Source organism: Oncorhynchus gorbuscha, linkage group LG12, assembly GCF_021184085.1.
Source record: "Oncorhynchus gorbuscha isolate QuinsamMale2020 ecotype Even-year linkage group LG12, OgorEven_v1.0, whole genome shotgun sequence".
Taxonomy (NCBI): domain Eukaryota; kingdom Metazoa; phylum Chordata; class Actinopteri; order Salmoniformes; family Salmonidae; genus Oncorhynchus; species Oncorhynchus gorbuscha.
The window spans coordinates 75460169-75481135 of record NC_060184.1 but is presented as its reverse complement, the minus strand read 5'-3'; the positions used below and the strand labels follow the sequence as shown (position 1 = coordinate 75481135).

Below are 20967 nucleotides of genomic sequence, written 5' to 3'. Positions count from 1 at the left end.
CAGTCCCCCCATATCCCCATTCCCACCATATAGCAGCATCAGCGTAGTATAATGTCCAATAGTCAATACTTTCTCTCTTCTCTCTCTGAACCATCTGGTCCCTCCACCTCTCAATTCCTGACCCTGTCCTCCAGAGCCTTCAGCTCTCCCTCCACCTGTTGGGGAAGGTCGGCTCCCACCTGCTGGGTAAAGTACGCCCTCAGCTCCTGGGTCTCCTTCTCCCAGAAGGCCTTGGGAAGGTCGAAGAGTGATTTGTCCAAATTTAGTTTACTCGCAATATTAGGAGAATTAGGCTGCAGGTGAGGAGAATTAACGTAGCAGGTTATGATAATTAGATCAAGGAACGGAAAAGTGTTAGGATTAGCTCAAATACTAAAAGAATTTGACGTCAATTTGACAAAGCTTTATCCCATCTAGACTTGACTGCCATAGAGGGAGTGTAAGGGGTGTCCAACTTGCCTCCCAGTACCTGTTGGTCGTGGTCTCGGGACATTCTTTTCACGCCACTTCAATAAGAAGTGATTTTGGTAGCAGGTTAGGAGCAGGGCTGGACTACAGAACGGCCCCAGATAGTTAATTATATAAACATGTGTTGAATAGTGGGAAATTAGCTCGAAAACAACAAACAAATTTAGTCAGCTTCATGACAACATGTCGAATAGCATTATAAAACTGTAAATATGTATCTCTGCACCATGGGATGAAATGCTCTCTGCACCATGGCAAAATGCCCTCACCACCATGGCAAAATGGGTTGAAATGCTCTCCACACCATGGCAAAATGGGTTGAAATTCTCTCCACACCATGGCAAAATGGGTTGAAATTCTCTCCACACCATGGCAAAATGGGTTGAAATGCCCTCCACACCATGGCAAAATGGGTTGAAATGCTCTCCCCACCATGGCAAAATGGGTTGAAATGCTCTCCCCACCATGGCAAAATGGGTTGAAATGCTCTCCACACCATGCAAAATGGGTTGAAATTCTCTCCACACCATGCAAAATGGGTTGACCACACCATGGCAAAATGGGTTGAAATGCCCTGGCCAAATGCACCATGGCAAAATGGGTTGAAATGCCCTCCCCACCATGGTAAAATGGGTTGAAATTCTCTCCACACCATGGTAAAATGGGTTGAAATGCTCTCCCCACCATGGCAAAATGGGTTGAAATGCTCTCCCCACCATGGCAAAATGGGTTGAAATGCTCTCCACACCATGGCAAAATGGGTTGAAATTCTCTCCACACCATGGCAAAATGGGTTGAAATTCTCTCCACACCATGGCAAAATGGGTTGAAATGTACCATGGCAAAATGGGTTGAAATGTGGCAAAATAGGTTGAAATTCTCTCCACACCATGGTTGGGTTGAGCAAAATGAGGCAAAATGGGTTGAAATCTCCACACCATGGCAAAATGGGTTGAAATGCTCTCTGCACCATGGCAAAATGGGTTGAAATGCCCTCCCCACCATGGTAAAATGGGTTGAAATTCTCTCCACACCATGGTAAAATGGGTTGAAATGCTCTCCCCACCATGGCAAAATGGGTTGAAATGCTCCCCACCATGGCAAAATGGGTTGAAATGCTCTCCACACCATGGCAAAATGGGTTGAAATGCCCTCCCCACCATGGCAAAATGGGTTGAAATGCAGTAAGTAAGAGGGGGGTGTGGGGTCGTCTGACCCTGGTTAGGAGAGCATTTTCACTAACCGTAACCCATAGCTGTAATTCTCCTAACCTGCTGCATAAATTCTTCTAGCCCGATACGACAAAGTCAAATCTGTATAGAAGTGGTGTGAAAATGTGTCATCCAGCCCACCAGGGTTTTCTTGGCAAATAGACTTTAAAGAGGAAGTTAAGCAAGAAAAAGAGGAAGTTGGTGTCGGACAAGTTGAGTGGTGTGTGAGATTCAGTCAGATACAATTACACTTACGCTGTTTCATACCAAATCTGTTTTTTATGTTGAAAAAAATGACAACCCTATGTTTTGGCATGGGTCCTAAGCTCCTCAAAAGGTTCTACAGCTGCACCATCGAATGCCTCCTGACTGGTTGCATCACCGACTGGTATGGCAACTGCTTGGCATCTGACCGTAAGCCGCTACAGAGGGTAGTACGTACGCCCCAGTACATCACTGGGGTCAAGCTTCCTGCCATCCAGGACCTATATACTAGGCGGTGTCAGAGGAAAACCCCCAAAAAGTGTCAGAGACTCCAGTCAGCCGAGTCATAGACTGTTCTCTCTGCTTCCGCACAGCAAGCGGCACCACAGCGCCAAGTATCGGACCAAAATGCTCGTTAACAGCTTCTACCCCCAAGCCATAAGACTGCTGAACAATTAATCAAATGGCCAACGGACTATTTACATTTACCCCCCACCTTCATTTGTTTTGTACACTGCTGCTTCTCGCTGTTTATTATCTATGCATGGTCACTTCACCCCTACCTCCATGTACAAATGACCTTGACTAAACTGTACCCCCACATTGACTCTGTACCGATACTCCATGAATATAGCCTTGTTATTGCACATTTTTTGTGTTTCTTTTAATAATGTTTTACCTTATTTAATTTAGTAAACATTTTCTTAACTCTTTCTTGAGTTGCACTGTTGGTTAAGGGCTTGTAAGTCATCATTTCACGGTAAGGTCTACACTTGTTCTATTCAACGATTATGATTTAACTCGTTTAGAAAAAACATCACACACACGTTCCCATTGAAGCCTGGGAGACCAACTGTTGGGGGAGGTCGGCTCCCACCTGCTGGGTAAAGTACGCCCTCAGTTCCTGGGTCTCCTTCTCCCAGAAGGCCTTTGGGAAGGTTCAGGGTTTTGTCTAGAAGGGATACAGCTTTTGTCAAAATTGAGTTTTCTTGCAAGTTTTGGAGAATTTTTGCAGCAAGTTAGGAGAATTAACATAGCAGGTTATGAAAATTAAATTAAAGTACGAAAAAGGGTTAGGATTAGCTAAAATGCTGTAATAATTATACTTTTTACATCATTTTGACAAAAGCTTAATCCCATCTAGACTTGACCACCGAAGAGAGCACCCATGTCCTCCTTGCCGTCCAGGACCTGCAGGTGGCTGGCTCCCTCCTGTGTCACCCGCGACATTCTCTTCACGGCACTTCAATAAGAAGCGACTCTGGAAGCAGGTCAGCAGCAGGGATTACTGAACGGCCCCAGATAGCATATGATGGCAAAATGTGTAGAACTGATTGTAGCGTTAAAACTGCAACCTTTTATATCAGCCTCATGGAAAAATGTGAACACAAGCATGAGGTGCTATAAAACAGCAAACATATAAATAATAATTCTCTCTGCACCATGGCAGAACGTGTTGAAATGAAGGAAAGTAAGCTCAGGGTCCCAAATGCCCTATATCCAAACCTGGATAGGAGAGCATTTTCCCTAAACCTGACTATTTTACCTGACCTTAACCTTAGGCACTTAACATGCTAAGATAATTCTCCTATACTGCTACATGAATTCTCATAAACATGCTACGAAAAAGTCAGTTGTGTTTCAAAGTGGAGTGAAAAGAGTGTCTCTGTGGCATCCAGCCCACCAGGCTCCTCTTTGGAAATAGACTTCAAAGAGGAAGTTGGTGTCGGAGAAGTTGAGAGGTGTGTGAGAATCACTCAGATACAATTACAGTTACTCTGTTTCATACCAAGTCTGTTTTTCATGTTGAAACATAATGTGACAACCATATGTTTTGTATCAAACTCGAATTTAACAAATTTAACTTTTGAATAAATGAATAGTGGATTTTTGTCATGCAGGTGAATGAGGACCCAAAAGCGACTTGGCGAAAACAGAGTCTTTAATCCAGTAAAGTATTTCTACAAACATAAGACATAATTCCACTCGTAATGACGAGAACAGACTGGAGACTCGATCAAGAACTGCAGGTTGCCTCGGGAAGGCACTTGAACGTAGCAGACTCAGACACCTGCTCTCCACGCAGCATCTGAGGGAAACACGACACAACAGGGCGATACACAGACACAGCACGGTGAACAATAGACAAGGATCCGACAGGACAGGAACGGAAAACAAGGGAAGAAATAGGGACTCTAATCAGGGGAAAAGATAAGGAACAGGTGTGGGAAGACTAAATGATTGATTAGGGGAATAGGAACAGCTGGGAGCAGGAACGGAACGATAGAGAGAAGAGAGAGAGGAAGGGAGAGAGAAAAAGGGGAACGAACCTAAAAAGACCAGCAGGGGGAAAACGAACAGAAGGAAAAGCAAAATGACAAGATGATATAAGACAAAACATGACAGTACCCCCCCACTCACCGAGCGCCTCCTGGCGCTCTCGAGGAGGAACACTGGCGGCAACGGAGGAAATCATAGATCACAAACGGTCCAGCACGTCCCGAGAAAGAACCCAACTCCTCTCCTCAGGACCGTAACGAAAAACGATAAAAAAAAAAAGGGAAACTAGGGTACTACTCTAAAAAAAAAATGAGACACGGGTAGAGAACTGAAAGCTTTAGAGCAAACAGGACCAAACAGGCCAGGAGAGTAACAACTAGGGACAGACTGAGACACAGCAAGGGCAGGAACAAGAACAGGAGAGATGCGATGGCAGGGAACAGACTGAGAACCAGCAAGACCAGGAGCAGAAGCAGAAAAAAAATTACCAGACTTCTTCTGCGCGCAGTCTGAACACGCAGCCACGAAACGGCGCGTGTCACGCTCCTGAGTAGGCCACCAAAACCGCTGGCGAATAGAAGCAAGCGTACCCCGAACGCCGGGATGGCCAGCTAACTTGGCAGAGTGAGCCCACTGAAGAACAGCCAGACGAGTAGAAACAGGAACGAAAAGAAGGTTACTAGGACAAGCGCGCGGCGACGCAGTGTGCGTGAGTGCTTGCTTAACCTGTCTCTCAATTCCCCAGACAGTCAACCCGACAACACGCCCAACAGGAAGGATCCCTCGGGATCGGTAGAAGCCACAGAAGAACTAAAGAGACGGGATAAAGCATGAGGCTTGGTGTTCTTAGTACCCGGGCAATAAGAAATAACGAACTCGAAACGAGCGAAAAACAACGCCCAACGAGCATGACGCGCATTCAGTCGTTCGGCATAACGGATGTACTCAAGGTTCCTTTGGTCAGTCCAAACGACAAAAGGAACGGTCGCCCCCTCCAACCACTGTCGCCATTTGCCTAGGGCTAAACGGATGGCGAGCAGTTCGCGGTTAGCCACATCATAGTTACGTTCCGACGGTGACAGGCGATGAGAAAAATACGCACAAGGGTGGACCCCATCGTCAGTATCGGAGCGCTGGGACAGAATGGCTCCCACGCCCACCCCCGACGCGTCAACCTCAACAATAAACTGTTTAGTGACGTCAGGTGCAACAAGGATAGGAGCGGATGCAAAACACTTCTTAAAGAGATCAGAACAACAATCATACGACCGGTGAGGAGGAAGGGAGTTAGTTCTGGACCGACTGAAGACCGTGCGCAGACCATGATATTCCTCCGGCACTCCTGTCAAATCACCAGGTTCCTCCTGAGAAGAGGGGACAGAACAAACAGGAGAAATAGCAGACATTAAACACTTCACATGACAAGAAACGTTCCAGGAAAGGATAGAATTACTAGACCAATCAAAAGAAGGATTATGACACACTAGCCAGGGATGACCCAAAACAACAGGTGTAAAAGGTGAACAAAAAATCAAAAAAGAAATGGTCTCACTATGGTTACCAGATACAGTGAGGGTTAAAGGTAGTGTTTCATATAATATACTGGGGAGAGGACTACCATCCAAGGCAAACATGACCGTGGGCTCCCTAACTGTCTGAGAGGAATGTCATGTTCCCGCGCCCAGGCTTCGTCCATAAAACAGCCCTCTGCCCCAGAGTCTATTAATGCACTGCAGGAAGCTGCCGATCCGGTCCAGCGTAGATGGACCGGTAAAGTAGTACATGTACTTGACGGAGAGGACCGTCTAGTAGCGCTTATCAGTCGCCCTCCGCTTACTGATGAGCTCTGGCCTTTAACTGGACATGAAATGACAAAATGACCAGCGGAACCGCAATAGAGACAGAGGCGGTTGGTGATTCTCCGTTCCCTCTCCTTAGTCGAGATGCGAATACCCCCAGCTGCATGGGCTCAACACCTGAGTCAGTGGGGAAAGACGGTAGTGTCGGAGAGAGGGGAGACACAGTTAACGCGAGCTCTCTTCTATGAGCTCGGTGACGAAGATCTACCCGTCGTTCAATGCGAATAGCGAGTTCAATCAAAGAATCCACGCTGGATGGAACCTCCCGAGAGAGAATCTCATCCTTAACCTTAGCGTGGAGTCCCTCCAGAAAACGAGCGAGCAACGCCTGCTCGTTCCAGTTACTGGAGGCAGCAAGAGTGCGAAACTCTATAGAGTAATCCGTTATGGATCGATTACCTTGACATAGGGAAGACAGGGACCAGGAAGCTTCTTTCCCAAAAACTGAGCGATCAAAACCCTTATCATCTCCTCTTTAAAGTTCAGATAATTGTTAGTACACTCAGCGCTTGCCTCCCAGATAGCTGTGCCCCACTGCCGAGCCCGACCAGTAAGGAGTGATATGACGTAGGCAATCCGAGCTCTCTCTCTTGAGTATGTGTTGGGTTGGAGAGAGAACACGATATCACACTGGGTGAGAAAGGAGCGGCACTCAGTGGGCTGCCCAGAATAACATGGTGGGTTATTAACCCTAGGTTCCGGAGGCTCGGAAGAACCGGAAGTAGCTGGTGACACGAGACGAAGACTCTGATACTGTCCTGAGAGGTCGGAGACCTGAGCGACCAGGGTCTCAACGGCATGCCGAGCAGCAGACAATTCCTGCTCGTGTCTGCCGAGCATCGCTCCCTGGAACTCGAGAGTAGAGTAGAGAGAATCCATAGTCGCTGGGTCCATTCTTGGTCGGATCCTTCTGTCATGCAGGTGAATGAGGACCCAAAAGCGACTTGGCGAAAACAGAGTCTTTAATCCAGTAAAGTATTTCTACAAACATAAGACATAATTCCACTCGTAATGACGAGAACAGACTGGAGACTCGATCAAGAACTGCAGGTTGCCTCGGGAAGGCACTTGAACGTAGCAGACTCAGACACCTGCTCTCCACGCAGCATCTGAGGGAAACACGACACGACAGGGCGATACACAGACACAGCACGGTGAACAATAGACAAGGATCCGACAGGACAGGAACGGAAAACAAGGGAAGAAATAGGGACTCTAATCAGGGGAAAAGATAAGGAACAGGTGTGGGAAGACTAAATGATTGATTAGGGGAATAGGAACAGCTGGGAGCAGGAACGGAACGATAGAGAGAAGAGAGAGAGGAAGGGAGAGAGAAAAAGGGGAACAAACCTAAAAAGACCAGCAGGGGGAAATCGAACAGAAGGAAAAGCAAAATGACAAGATGATATAAGACAAAACATGACAATTTTGGTTCATGACTTAACTATATGTTTAAATCCCACACACATTCCCATTCAGGCCTGGGAGACAGAGGAGAGGGAGATGGTTATAATGCCTAAAGTTTCATTTGTTCTATTTATCAATGTGTCGGGGGCGGACTTAGTGATTTGGGGGCCATTTTCAAAACACTGCTGACCTGTCCTATCCCGAGAAAGGGACAATAAATATTGAAGAATTGTTTGAAAATAATTTTTCATACACATATTAGGAAGTACGTCACAGTTGAGATGAGAGATATGCCACATGAATTTCATCAGTTTAGTTTGTCAGACCTCACTATGTGTGTGACAGTTTCTGCTGTAGACAGTTTACGCTACCGTCTAAGGCAAGTATCGACTTCTTCACTATATTTTCTGTTAATTTTAATGTTCAAAATAAATGAAAGGAGATTAATTCTGAGTAATGAGATTCAATATGTTCTAATGTACTGCTGTTTGTTCATGTATTAGCTTTACAACTGAAGGACATCGTGTATTTGATATGAGGATGGTTCAATGCAATGTGTTGTGTGAGTTCAGTTACTCCACCAGTAAGTGTATGTTTGTACTGTTTCAGGTGATCAGTAGTGTGTGAGTTCTCACATGGCTTGTCCTGAGAACATGTTTTTTCTCATTGGCCTCTTTATGTCAGGTGAGTCTTCCACACAACAACAACTAGTTATGAATCAGACATAAAATAATAACCACAAGTCATTATATTTCATGGGATGCGCCATATTCCACCTTTTTAATTGTGTAGAAAATTGTACAGTTAATTCCTGATTAGTATATTTTAATAGTCTGGATTTAAACTGCTGTGTATCTCATGTAGACTTGATTGTGTGTTTTGAAATGGTGGCACAACCAGTCATTGAGAGTAAGGGACAAATGACTTTTTCACACAGAGGAATTGGGTGATGCATAATTTTGTTAATGAAATACATTAATAACTATAACAAAATGTGTTATTTGGTAACTAAAGGTCCTTTATCTAATATTAGGTTTTGGTTGAACATCTGATAACATTCAGTATTAAAAAAAAGAGCAAAAATAGAGAACCAGAAAGGGGGTCAATTCTGTTTAGTTTCACTGTATGTTGATGTGAAACCTACGTCAGTATGCGGCTAACAGAATAGCTTCCATCACTGTCCCTTTCAAATCAAATCAAATCAAATCAAATTTATTTATATAGCCCTTCGTACATCAGCTGATATCTCAAAGTGCTGTACAGAAACCCAGCCTAAAACCCCAAACAGCAAACAATGCAGGTGTAAAAGCACGGTGGCTAGGAAAAACTCCCTAGAAAGGCCAAAACCTAGGAAGAAACCTAGAGAGGAACCGGGCTATGTGGGGTGGCCAGTCCTCTTCTGGCTGTGCCGGGTAGAGATTATAACAGAACATGACCAAGATGTTCAAATGTTCATAAATGACCAGCATGGTCAAATAATAATAAGGCAGAACAGTTGAAACTGGAGCAGCAGCACAGTCAGGTGGACTGGGGACAGCAAGGAGCCATCATGTCAGGTAGTCCTGGGGCACGGTCCTAGGGCTCAGGTCCTCCGAGAGAGAGAAAGAAAGAAAGAGAGAATTAGAGAGAGCATATGTGGGGTGGCCAGTCCTCTTCTGGCTGTGCCGGGTGGAGATTATAACAGAACGTGGCCAAGATGTTCAAATGTTCATAAATGACCAGCATGGTTGAATAATAGTAAGGCAGAACAGTTGAAACTGGAGCAGGAGCATGGCCAGGTGGACTGGGGACAGCAAGGAGTCCTCATGTCAGGTAGTCCTGAGACATGGTCCTAGGGCCCAGGCCAGTTGAAACTGGAGCAGCAGCATGGCCAGGTGGACTGGGGACAGCAAGGAGTCATCATGTCAGGTAGTCCTGGGGCATGGTCCTAGGGCTCAGGTCCTCCGAGAGAGAGAAAGAAAGAGAGAAGGAGAGAATTAGAGAACGCACACTTAGATTCACACAGGACACCTGAATAGGACAGGAGAAGTACTCCAGATAAACAAACTGACCCCAGCCCCCCGACACATAAACTACTGCAGCATAAATACTGGAGGCTGAGACAGGAGGGGTCAGGAGACACTGTGGCCCCATCCGAGGACACCCCCGGACAGGGCCAAACAGGAAGGATATAACCCCACCCACTTTGCCAAAGCACAGCCCCCACACCTTTCACCATACCGGGCTAAAACCAGCTAAAACCAGATTAGCATCAACATACATTATTGTTTAATTTAATTTCACATCTATTTAATTGTTTCCGATTTCATTAAACGTTATAAAAAGTTAATCCATAATGCATTATTAGCATCATCAACAGGGGGAACATATTGGTTGTACAATGATCAACTGTAGAAATAATATATTCATTTATAAGACTTCTTAATAAAAATAATTGTTCATAAGAACAACCTGTGGTTTGAATTGAATGGGGCAGTCCATAAGTACAGACGACATCAAGGATCTGGAAAGATTCTGTATGGAGCAATGGTCTAAGATCCCTCCCAATGTGTTCTCCAATCTCATAAAACATTTAGGAAAAAGGCTCAGTGCTTTTATCCTCGCAAGGGGAGGGTGCTGGAGTATTGAACAGAGGGGTGCCAATAACTTTGACCCTCATCTTTTTTAGTTTCAACAAAATCTCTTTCTCTGAGCAATTGTCGTAAAACAATATAATTTTCCCATTGTTTTTGCAGACAATATAGCTCAGTATTTGTATTATTCACTTGATATAGTAGTTTTTGCTCATCATTATCACGGGTGGCAATAATTTTCAAACCTGAATGTATCTGGATGTCAAATTTGTAAGTCGCTCTGGATAAGAGCGTCTGCTAAATGACTTAAATGTAAATGTAAATGTAAATAAGAAGGGCCTGAGATGAAAGTCAATATTCTGACCACTAGGGTCAATGTTTTAAATAGGAAATCCAGTAGACCTCCCTCTGTAGTAGTATGATCTCCATGTTACCTCCTCTCCTTGGTAGAGCAACATGCTCAATACCTGTGTATTTGAGGGAGGAGATGGGATGGGTAGCTTCAACAAAGTGAGCTGCTACTAGATACTCAGTGTTATTACAGCTATACATTGTTTTAATTATTTGTTTGTTTGTAATGAGTTGGCTTCCCCACATGAACATGTGATGAGATAGATTTCTAAATTTGTCTTGCAAGAGATGATACCCCTAACAGGGATTTTTCCACCTGTATGTGGGTGTCTGAAGAAGGATGTTTGTGTACTGCTATTGCACTGTGAGCATGAGCCACATTGGTATTTCCAATTCGGATTGTGTGTCAAGAGTGTCTGAGTGGGCTCAGGGGGCAGGTCAGATCTCAATAAACTATCCACAATATTGCGACCACAGTTATAGACCACCAGTGAGGGTTCCTTGAAGATGTGTACAATTTTCTTGTCTGATTGCAAAATATGCCAGTGCTTTTCAGGATTGCCTTCATTTTCTCTGAATACTTGGTGTCCTTATTGCAAAAGACTATTGCGTTGTTTTTATATATGCCATTTAGCAGACGCTTTTATCCAAAGCGACTTACAGTCATGTGTGCATACGTTCTACGTATGGGTGGTCCCAGGAATCGAACCCACTACCCTGGCGTTACAAGCACCATGCTCTACCAACTGAGCTACAGAAGGACCATTTCTTCTCTGTTTAACTTTTTAGCAATTCCTCTCATGTTTTTTGAGTTATTTTCATAATTGCAACATCAAGAGTTTCTTCCTTCTAGCCTCTGATTTTGAAATGATTTGTCATTTTCTTGGCATTGCTGTCAAAATCTGACTGTTGGCAACAGATTCATTTAACCCTACATAACTGGCTATATGGTAGACCATTCCTGAGGGGAAGGGGATGCATACTATCCCCACGTAGCAGTAGAAGTAACAGTGAACAGTGAATTTGAGATATTCAGAGCTCTCGTTTAGCAGAGTTTGGAATTAATTTAGTTCCTGCTTCCTTCCCAGAGCACAAAGACAGCATCTATGTATCTCTTCCATGAGAGGATTTTAGAAAGTAGCGGGAGTGTCTCTATGTTTTGTAAATGAGTGCCTCCTCAAATTGTACCACATACAGGTTTGCATAGTTGGGGGAAAAGGGGGAGCCCATGGCTACACCCCGAATTTGAATGATAAAGTCTGACTCAAAGATTAATTAGTTATTGGATAATACCAGTTCAGCGAGTTCCAAGATACAATCATTGGCTGGAGAAACGGTAGGGTCTCTCTGCTGAAGGAAGTGTTGCAGGTCACATAATATAATTTAAAAGTTTGCATTAATGTGTCTGTAATAGAATATACTTGTCAAAAACGAATGTAGACATTAATGAATGCATTTCTATATCTTCCAACATCTGTTTTATACTGGAGGAGGAGTAACAAGATGGCTGTGCAGTGGCTTCCAAACTGAGGCCCCTGTCAGTCATCTAGGGTTAAAACATATCATTCGACTGAACTGAAAAGATCATAATAATAATAATAATAATATTAACATAATATATCAGAACCTCCCTGATGTTGTCCTTTATGTTGCAGGTGTTTTGGTCTGTTTTGGTCAACGAGATTTGATCACCACAATGCCAGATAGACTGGATGTACTGACTGGCTCCTGTGTGCAAATCCCATGTTCATTTGATGTTCCTGACAATGATAAGAAGAAATTTAACAGCGCAATACTACCCTCTGGAGTGTGGATTAAAGAAAACTCAAAGTTTCGTGAGCGTCCGGACAGAGTGATATTTAACAGTAGTAAGACAGTCAACAGATATCAAGGGGAGATAACTGGAAACATGTCCCAGAAGAACTGCACCACAGTCTTCTTCAATGTAACCACCAGTTACTCAGATAAATACTACTTCAGGATTGAGAGTCAACCATACAGTGCAACAGATCCTGTGAAGCCTGTTAATATAGTTGTCAGTGGTAAGAGACCATTTATATTTAAAACCAACATTTTTTTTTCCAGTTTAGATTCCTTGCATCAAAGATAAGAGTTGAAAAAGTGGACAGTTTAACTGTTAGTGTAAAATATATTTATCTACAATGTATTACAGATTTGCCTTCCAGTCCCATCATTACTGTCTCAGGTGAGGTGAAGGAAGGGACCCCTGTCAGTTTGAACTGCTCTGCTGTCGTTCCCTGTCCTGAACACCCCCCTGAGCTGACATGGACTCTCCCAACACAGTTCACAACTGAGAACCAACTGCAGGAGAATCCAGACCAAACCAAATCAGTTCTCTCCACGGTGACCTTCACTCCATCATATCTTCATCATGAGAAGAACATTACTTGTACTGCAGTCTACCCAGTAGGGACAAGCAACAAGACAGCTGAACATAACATGATGCTTAACGTTTCATGTAAGATTTAGTCACCGGTTCCAGTAGAATAGATCATTCTATCATGTTTTCACTGATGATTGTAATAGAGAGGTTTTGATGAGACTATTCAATATACCATATCCAGATACATTCTAAATGAACCCCTCTCCCTCAGTCTCTCCTAAGGACACCTCGGCCTCCATCAGTCCGGCTGATCCAGTATCAGTGGGCAGCTGTGTTAATCTGACCTGCAGCAGTACAGCCAACCCTCCTGTGACAAACTTCACCTGGTTCCAAATCAGTGAGGGTAAAACAACACAGGTAGCATCTGGACTGAGTTACACCCTCAATGTGACTGGTGATGGAGGACTGTACTTCTGTGAAGCAAGAAATAGTCACGGCTGTGGGAAGTCAAAGGAAGTGCAGCTGGCTATAAAAGGTAAAATAAAGGTAAAACGGGCATGTAGTACACAATCTTAGGTTAGATATATAATATATACACACATGTCTGTGGACACCCCTTCAAATTAATGGATTCAGCTATTTAAGCCTCACACATTGCTGACAGGTGTATAAAATCGAGGACAAAGCCGTGCAATCTCCATAGACAAAAACAGGCAGTATGGCAGTAGATTGGCAACATTCACCCGTTCTGTGGAGTGATGAATCACGCTTCACCATCTGGCAGTCCAACGGATGATTCTGGGTTTGGCGGTTGCCAATAGAACGCTACCTGCCCCAAAGCATATTGCCAACTGTAAAGTTTGGTGGATGAGGAATGGTCTGGAGCTGTTTTTCATGGTTCGGCCTAGGCACCTTTTGTTCCAGTGAAGGGAATGCTACAACATGCAATGACATTCTGTATTCCATATTAATACTCATCATTTTAGAATGATTTGTTCGACGAGCAGGTGTCCACATACTTTTGGTCAAGTAGTGTTCTTCAGAGATATTTATGTGAGAAATGACCATAAAATGTCCTGTATTTTCAGGGTCAGGAGAGCATGTTACCAACCCAACAGTTTTTGGGGTTGCAGCAGGAACTCTGGGGGCATTTTTGCTTATCAGCCTGATCAGTCTTTTTGTATGGTAAAAACTTTTCCTGTAAAAACAAAAATATATGTTGTGTTTGTGCTGTTGCATATGGAAACCCTCTCAGTGCATTCAGAATACCTTTCTAAATGTCTTCCAGGAGGAGAAACTCGAGGCTCCACGATGGACATGAAAGGACAGACAGTCCACAGGGACAGGTGGGAATAAGGCTCAATTTACAAAACCATCTACAAAGTGTATCTAAGGAAGTAATTAATTAATGCTGAAACTATTCAAAGCCATGAAGTTAACATCACTTTAGTTGTTGGACTTTGACAGTGTTTTCTTTAGATTGGAGCTCATTTGTTGACAAAATGAAATTCTTTACTCCTGTCAGTTGAATTGTCATTTTCATTGACATCCCCTCAGTATGTGTTGTGTAACCTGCTGACCTTAGAGTTTTACACATTACTGAGCTTAGAGCTTTACACCTGTTCCTCTCTCTGTGTTCTCTCCACAGAACTCCCCGGTTGGGACAGTGTGTACTAACCAGGCCACAGCCGGAGAGGAACCAGAGGAACCTGCAGAAGACCAGCCTGAAGAGATCCACTACGGTGACATAGACTTCTCCAAACTACAGGCCAAAGAGACCCCAGCTGCAGCCCAGGACAGGGTCCAGGGACAGGAGAGTGAGTACGCTGAAGTCAACGTGACTGGGAGAGAGGCTCAGGAACCACCTCTTAACAACCTAGATGGGCTTTATGCACAAGTGACTAAATAAGTGCTTGTTAATTATTTTTCCAATGTGTATTAAGTGTTTTTATGTACAGTATTGTCATTGTGTCTCTTGCTTCATGTTGGTACTTCTGTTGCATTAATAATTGTGTGCTGCATATTTGTAGAATTTTCTGGGATGAAAAGTGTTTAACTGTTACTATAGTGTTGATATGATGATGCAGGCTACTCTTTATTTTGGACCATTTATTTTGAGTGTTGAGTTCACAGAGCATCTGTTTAATGGGTTCCAGTATAGAGGAACTGCTGAGTTCAACTAGCTCACTGAAGGCAGATTAAGACCATATAAAGTCAATGATGACTGAGGAGAGAAGAGACAGTTAGTTGGAGAGACAGTGGTCTGATACAAGACAGGAAGTTGGTGCAGTAAGTCGACATGATGGCAGAATGGTGTTAACATCTACTAGTTACTGTTTATCTTCATCTTTTGTGCATCTCCCAGAATAACAATATCATCTACTTTCAGTTTATATCTATTTAGAAGTTATCGCATCAGCTTTTATGTTGAGTGTTAAATTGAAGAAACAAATGAGACTGAATTTATTAAGGTTGTTTATTAATTGCCCTGCAATAAACCTTTACATTCAATTTCCATGAAATATTTTGGTCTTATTGGTCCAACATTTAACATCTCATTAAAATGGATTAAATTGAGATTTTGTGTCACTGTTCTACACACAATGTGGAATTATGTTTTTAGACATAAAAATGAAAAGCTGAAAGTCAATATGTATGCAACACCTTTTCTATGACAAGCCTAAATAAGTTCAGGAGTAAAGATTTACTTAACTTGTCACATGAGTTGCATGGTGTCACTTTGTGTGCAATACTAGTTTTTAACATGATTTTTTAAATGACTCCCTCGTCTCTGTACCCCACACATACAATTATCTGTAAGGTCCCTCAGTCAAGCAGCAACTTTCATACAGATATAACCAGCTTTTCCATTGCCTCACAAAGAAGGGCACCTGTTTCTAGATGGATACAATGAAAATAAATCTGTCATTGAATATTCCTTTGAGCGTAGTGAGTTTATTAATTACACTTTGGATGGTTTATCAATACACCCAATCACTACAAAGATACAGGCGTCCTTCCTAACTCAGTTGCCAGAGAGGAAAAACACTGCACAGGGATTTCACCCACAGGAGGTTGGTGGCACATTAATTGGGGAGAACGTACTCGTGGTAATGACTGGAGCAGAACAGGTGGAATGGTACCAAATACATCCAACATGTTTTCCATGTGTTTGATTCCATTCCATTTGCTCCGTTCCAGACATTATTATGAGTTGTCTTCCCCTCAGCAGCCTCCACTGATTTCACCATAAGGTCAATGGTGACTTTAAAACAGTTACATAGTTTAACAGCTGTGATTGGAGAAAACTGAGGATGGATCAGCAACATTGTACTTACTCCATAATACTAACCTAAATGACTAAGTGAAAAGAAGGAAACATGTACCGAATTAAAATATTCCTAAACATGCATTCTGTTTGCAATAAGGAACTAAAATAAAACTGCTTAAAAAATAGCTAATTAATTAATTCTATGTCCTGAATAAAAAGTGTATGTTTGGGGCAAATCCAACACAACACATCACTGAGTACCACTCTTCATATTTTCAAGGTGATGGCTGCACCATGTTATGGGCATTCTATTTAATCCATTTTTAATTCAAGCTGTAAAACAACAGAATGTGGAATAAGTCAAGGGGTCCTTTCTGAAGACACGGAGTATACCAAACATTAGGAACACCTTCCTAACTTTGAGTTGAAACCCTGTTTGTCTTCAGAACAGCCACAGTTCATCAGGGCATGGACTCTACCAGGTGACGAAAGCGTTCCACAGGGATTCTGGCCCATTATAACAGCAATTGATTTCATTTATTTTAATTTAATTTTAATTGAACTGTTTAGAGTGAGAAAAAAACAGCAGTATTGCAGTTCTTGAAACCAGTGCGCCTGGCACCAACAACCGCACCTCATTCAAAGGCACTTCCATTTTTTGTCTTGCTTAAATACCCTCTAAATGGCACACATACACAACACACTTCTCAATTAAACATCCTTCTTTAACCTGTCTCCTCCCCTTCGTCTACACTGAAGTGGATTTAACAAGTGACTTCAATAAGGGATCATAGCTTTCACTTGGATTCACCTGGTCAGTCTATGTCATGTAAAAAGCAGTAAGATTGGTTCTGTTTTATCACCTAATACCTACTCATATATCCATTGATAGTGAGTGGTAGCCTGATCTGCATGCAGGCACATCGTTTCATTGTATTTTCATACATTTTATCCACATATAGGCAAAGCAGTTGAGCTTGTTAGTAATTTTAGTAATGTTAGTATTTAACTTAACTTTTTTTAACATAACTGAAATGAGCTTGTTAGTAATTTTTTGTCAGTACTACCATATAGCAGCATCAGCGTAGTATAATGTCCAATAGTCAATACTTTCTCTCTTCTCTCTGTGAATCAACTGGTCCGTCCACCTCTCAATTCCTGACCCTGTCCTCCAGAGCCTTCAGCTCTCCCTCCACCTGTTGGGGAAGGTCGGCTCCCACCTGCTGGGTAAAGTACATCCTCAGCTCCTGGGTCTCCTTCTCCCAGAAGGCCTTGGGAAGGTCGAAGAGTGATTTGTCCAAATTTAGTTTTCTAGCAAGATTAGGAGTATTAGGCTGCAGGTTAGGAGAATTAACGTAGCAGGTTATGATAATTAGATCAAGGAACGGAAAAGTGTTAGGATTAGCTCAAATACTAAAATAATTTGACGTCAATTTGACAAAGCTTTATCCCAACTAGACTTGACCGTTGTAGAGTGAGCCCATGTCCAACTTGCCTCCCAGTACCTGTTGGTCGTGGTCTCGGGACATTCTTTTCACGCCACTTCAATAAGAAGTGATTTTGGTAGCAGGTTAGGAGCAGGGCTGGACTACAGAACGGCCCCAGATAGTTAATTATATAAACATGTGTTGAATAGTGGGAAATTAGCTCGAAAACAACAAACAAATTTAGTCAGCTTCATGACAACATGTCGAATAGCATTATACAACTGTAAATATGTATCTCTGCACCATGGGATGAAATGCTCTCTGCACCATGGCAAAATGGGTTGAAATGCCCTCCCCACCATGGCAAAATGGGTTGAAATTCTCTCCACACCATGGCAAAATGGGTTGAAATGCCCTCACCACCATGGCAAAATGGGTTGAAATGCCCTCCCACCATGGCAAAATGGGTTGAAATTCTCTCCACACCATGGCAAAATGGGTTGAAATTCTCTCCACACCATGCAAAATGGGTTGAAATGCCCTCACCACCATGGCAAAATGGGTTGAAATTCTCTCCACACCATGGCAAAATGGGTTGAAATTCTCTCCACACCATGGCAAAATGGGTTGAAATTCTCTCCACACCATGGCAAAATGGGTTGAAATTCTCTCCACACCATGGCAAAATGGGTTGAAATTCTCTCCACACCATGGCAAAATGGGTTGAAATGCTCTCTGCACCATGGCAAAATGGGTTGAAATGCCCTCCCCACCATGGTAAAATGGGTTGAAATTCTCTCCACACCATGGTAAAATGGGTTGAAATGCTCTCCCACCATGGCAAAATGGGTTGAAATGCTCTCCCCACCATGGCAAAATGGGTTGAAATGCTCTCCACACCATGGCAAAATGGGTTGAAATGCCCTCCCCACCATGGCAAAATGGGTTGAAATGCAGTAAGTAAGAGGGGGGTGTGGGGTCGTCCGACCCTGGTTAGGAGAGCATTTTCACTAACCGTAACCCATAGCCGTAATTCTCCTAACCTGCTGCATAAATTCTTCTAGCCTGATACGACAAAGTCAAATCTGTATAGAAGTGGTGTGAAAATGTGTCATCCAAGCCCACCAGGGTTTTCTTGGCAAATAGACTTTAAAGAGGAAGTTAAGCAAGAAAAAGAGGAAGTTGGTGTCGGACAAGTTGAGTGGTGTGTGAGATTCAGTCAGATACAATTACACTTACGCTGTTTCATACCAAATCTGTTTTTTATGTTGAAAAAAATGACAACCCTATGTTTTGGCATGGGTCCTAAGATCCTCAAAAGGTTCTACAGCTGCACCATCGAATGCCTCCTGACTGGTTGCATCACCGACTGGTATGGCAACTGCTCGGCATCTGACCGTAAGCCGCTACAGAGGGTAGTACGTACGGCCTAGTACATCACTGGGGCCAAGCTTCCTGCCATCCAGGACCGGTCCTTCTGTAGCTCAGTTGGTAGAGCATGGCGCTTGTAACGCCAGGGTAGTGGGTTCGATTCCCGGGACCACCCATACGTAGAATGTATGCACACATGACTGTAAGTCGCTTTGGATAAAAGCGTCCGCTAAATGGCATATTTCATTTTCATTTCATATTTCAGGACCTATATACTAGGCGGTGTCAGAGGAAAACCCCCAAAAAGTGTCAGAGACTCTAGTCAGCCAAGTCATAGACTGTTCTCTCCGCTTCCATACAGCAAGCGGTACCGCAACGCCAAGTATAGGACCAAACTGCTCGTTAACAGCTTCTACCCCCAAGCCATAAGACTGCTGAACAATTAATCAAATGGCCAACGGACTATTTACATTTACCCCCCACCTTCATTTGTTTTGTACACTGCTGCTTCTCGCTGTTTATTATCTATGCATGGTCACTTCACCCCTACCTCCACAGAAGCCCCTGTCAGTCATCTAGGGTTAAAACATATCATTGGACTGAACTGATAATATATCAGAACCTCCCTGATGTTGTCCTTTATGTTGCAGGTGTTTTGGCCTGTTTTGGTCAACGAGATTTGATCACCACAATGCCAGATAGACTGGATGTACTGACTGGCTCCTGTGTGCAAATCCCATGTTCATTTGATATTCCTGACCAACATAAGGATACATTTAACAGAGCAATACTAACCTCTGGAGTGTGGATTAAAGAAAACTCAAACTTTGGTGGGAGTCCGGACAGCGTGATATTTAACAGCAGTAAGACGGTCAACAGATATCAAGGGAAGATAACTGGAAACATGTTCCAGAAGAACTGTACCACAGTCTTCTTCAATGTAACCACCAATTACATGAATATATACTTCTTCAGGATTGAGAGTCAACCATTCCGTGCAACAGACTATGATAAGTCTGTTTATATAGATGTCAGGGGTAAGAGACAATTTATATTTTTACAAACTATTTTTTCCAATTTAGATTCCTTGCATCAAAGACAAGAGTAGTACACGTGGACAGTTGAACTGTTAGTGTAAAATATATTTATCTACAATGTATTACAGATTTGCCTTCCAGTCCCATCCTTTCTGTCTCAGGTGAAGTGAAGGAAGGGACCCCTGTCAGTTTGAACTGCTCTGCTGTCACTCCCTGTCCCGAACTCCCCCCTGAGCTGACATGGACTCTCCCAACACAGTTCACAACTGAGAACCAACTGCAGGAGAATCCAAACCAAACCAAATCAGTTCTCTCCACGGTGACCTTCACTCCATCATACCTTCATCATGAGAAGAACATCACTTGTACTGCAGTCTACCCAGTAGGGACAAGCACCAAGAAAGCTGAACATAACATGATGCTTAACGTTTCATGTAAGATTTAGTCACCGGTTCCTGAAGAATAGATCATTCTATCATGTTTTCACTGATTATTGTAATAGAGTGGATTTGATGAGACTATTCAATATACCATATCCAGATACATTCTAAATGAACCCCTCTCCCCCAGTCTCTCCTAAGGACACCTCGGCCTCCATCAGTCCAGCTGATCCAGTATTAGTGGGCAGCTGTGTTATTCTGACCTGCAGCAGCACAGCCAACCCTCCTGTGACAAACTTCACCTGGTTCCAAATCAGTGAGGGTAAAACAACACAGGTAGCATCTGGACAGAGTTACACCCTCAATGTGACTGTTGGTGATGGAGGACTGTACTACTGTGGAGGAAGAAATAGTCACGGCTGTGGGAAGTCGAAGTGCAGCTGGCTATAAAAGGTCAAATGGGCACGAAGGACACAATCGTAGGTTAGATATACAATATATATTCAAAAGAACGTGGACACCCCTTCAAATGCGTGGATGTAGAAGAGGTACTTCTGCATGGCCGCTGTAATGGCTTTCTTCCTGGGAAGGAGAGATGTGCAGCGTGGTTAGTGTCCATGGTTATTTAATGACAGAAACTCAATACTACAAAACAATAAACGTGGCACAACCCAAAAACAGTCCTATTTATTTTTTATTTTTATAAAAAATAATTTATTATCTTCAATACCATTCATTCTTTACAACTCATAATTTTCATACATACTCAAATAATGGTATTTTA

At 43.1% G+C, this 20967-nt stretch overlaps 2 protein-coding genes across 2 annotated transcripts; both read left to right on the top strand.

The window, feature by feature from the left end:
- The first annotated feature begins 8059 nt into the window (after positions 1-8059).
- LOC123991398 (B-cell receptor CD22-like) lies at positions 8060-15232 on the top strand. Its single transcript, XM_046292967.1, has 7 exons — positions 8060-8113; positions 12009-12395; positions 12527-12832; positions 12969-13232; positions 13786-13882; positions 13986-14043; positions 14346-15232. The coding sequence occupies exons 1-7, from the start codon at positions 8065-8067 to the stop codon at positions 14604-14606; spliced, it is 1422 nt and encodes a 473-aa protein (XP_046148923.1). The 5' UTR covers positions 8060-8064; the 3' UTR covers positions 14607-15232.
- Positions 15233-19457: 4225 nt separating this feature from the next.
- On the top strand, positions 19458-20633 carry LOC123990427 (myelin-associated glycoprotein-like). The gene is made up of 3 exons (XM_046290972.1): positions 19458-19803; positions 19932-20237; positions 20374-20633. Exons 1-3 carry the CDS (start codon positions 19458-19460, stop codon positions 20631-20633), a joined length of 912 nt encoding a protein of 303 aa, XP_046146928.1.
- Positions 20634-20967: the final 334 nt, after the last annotated feature.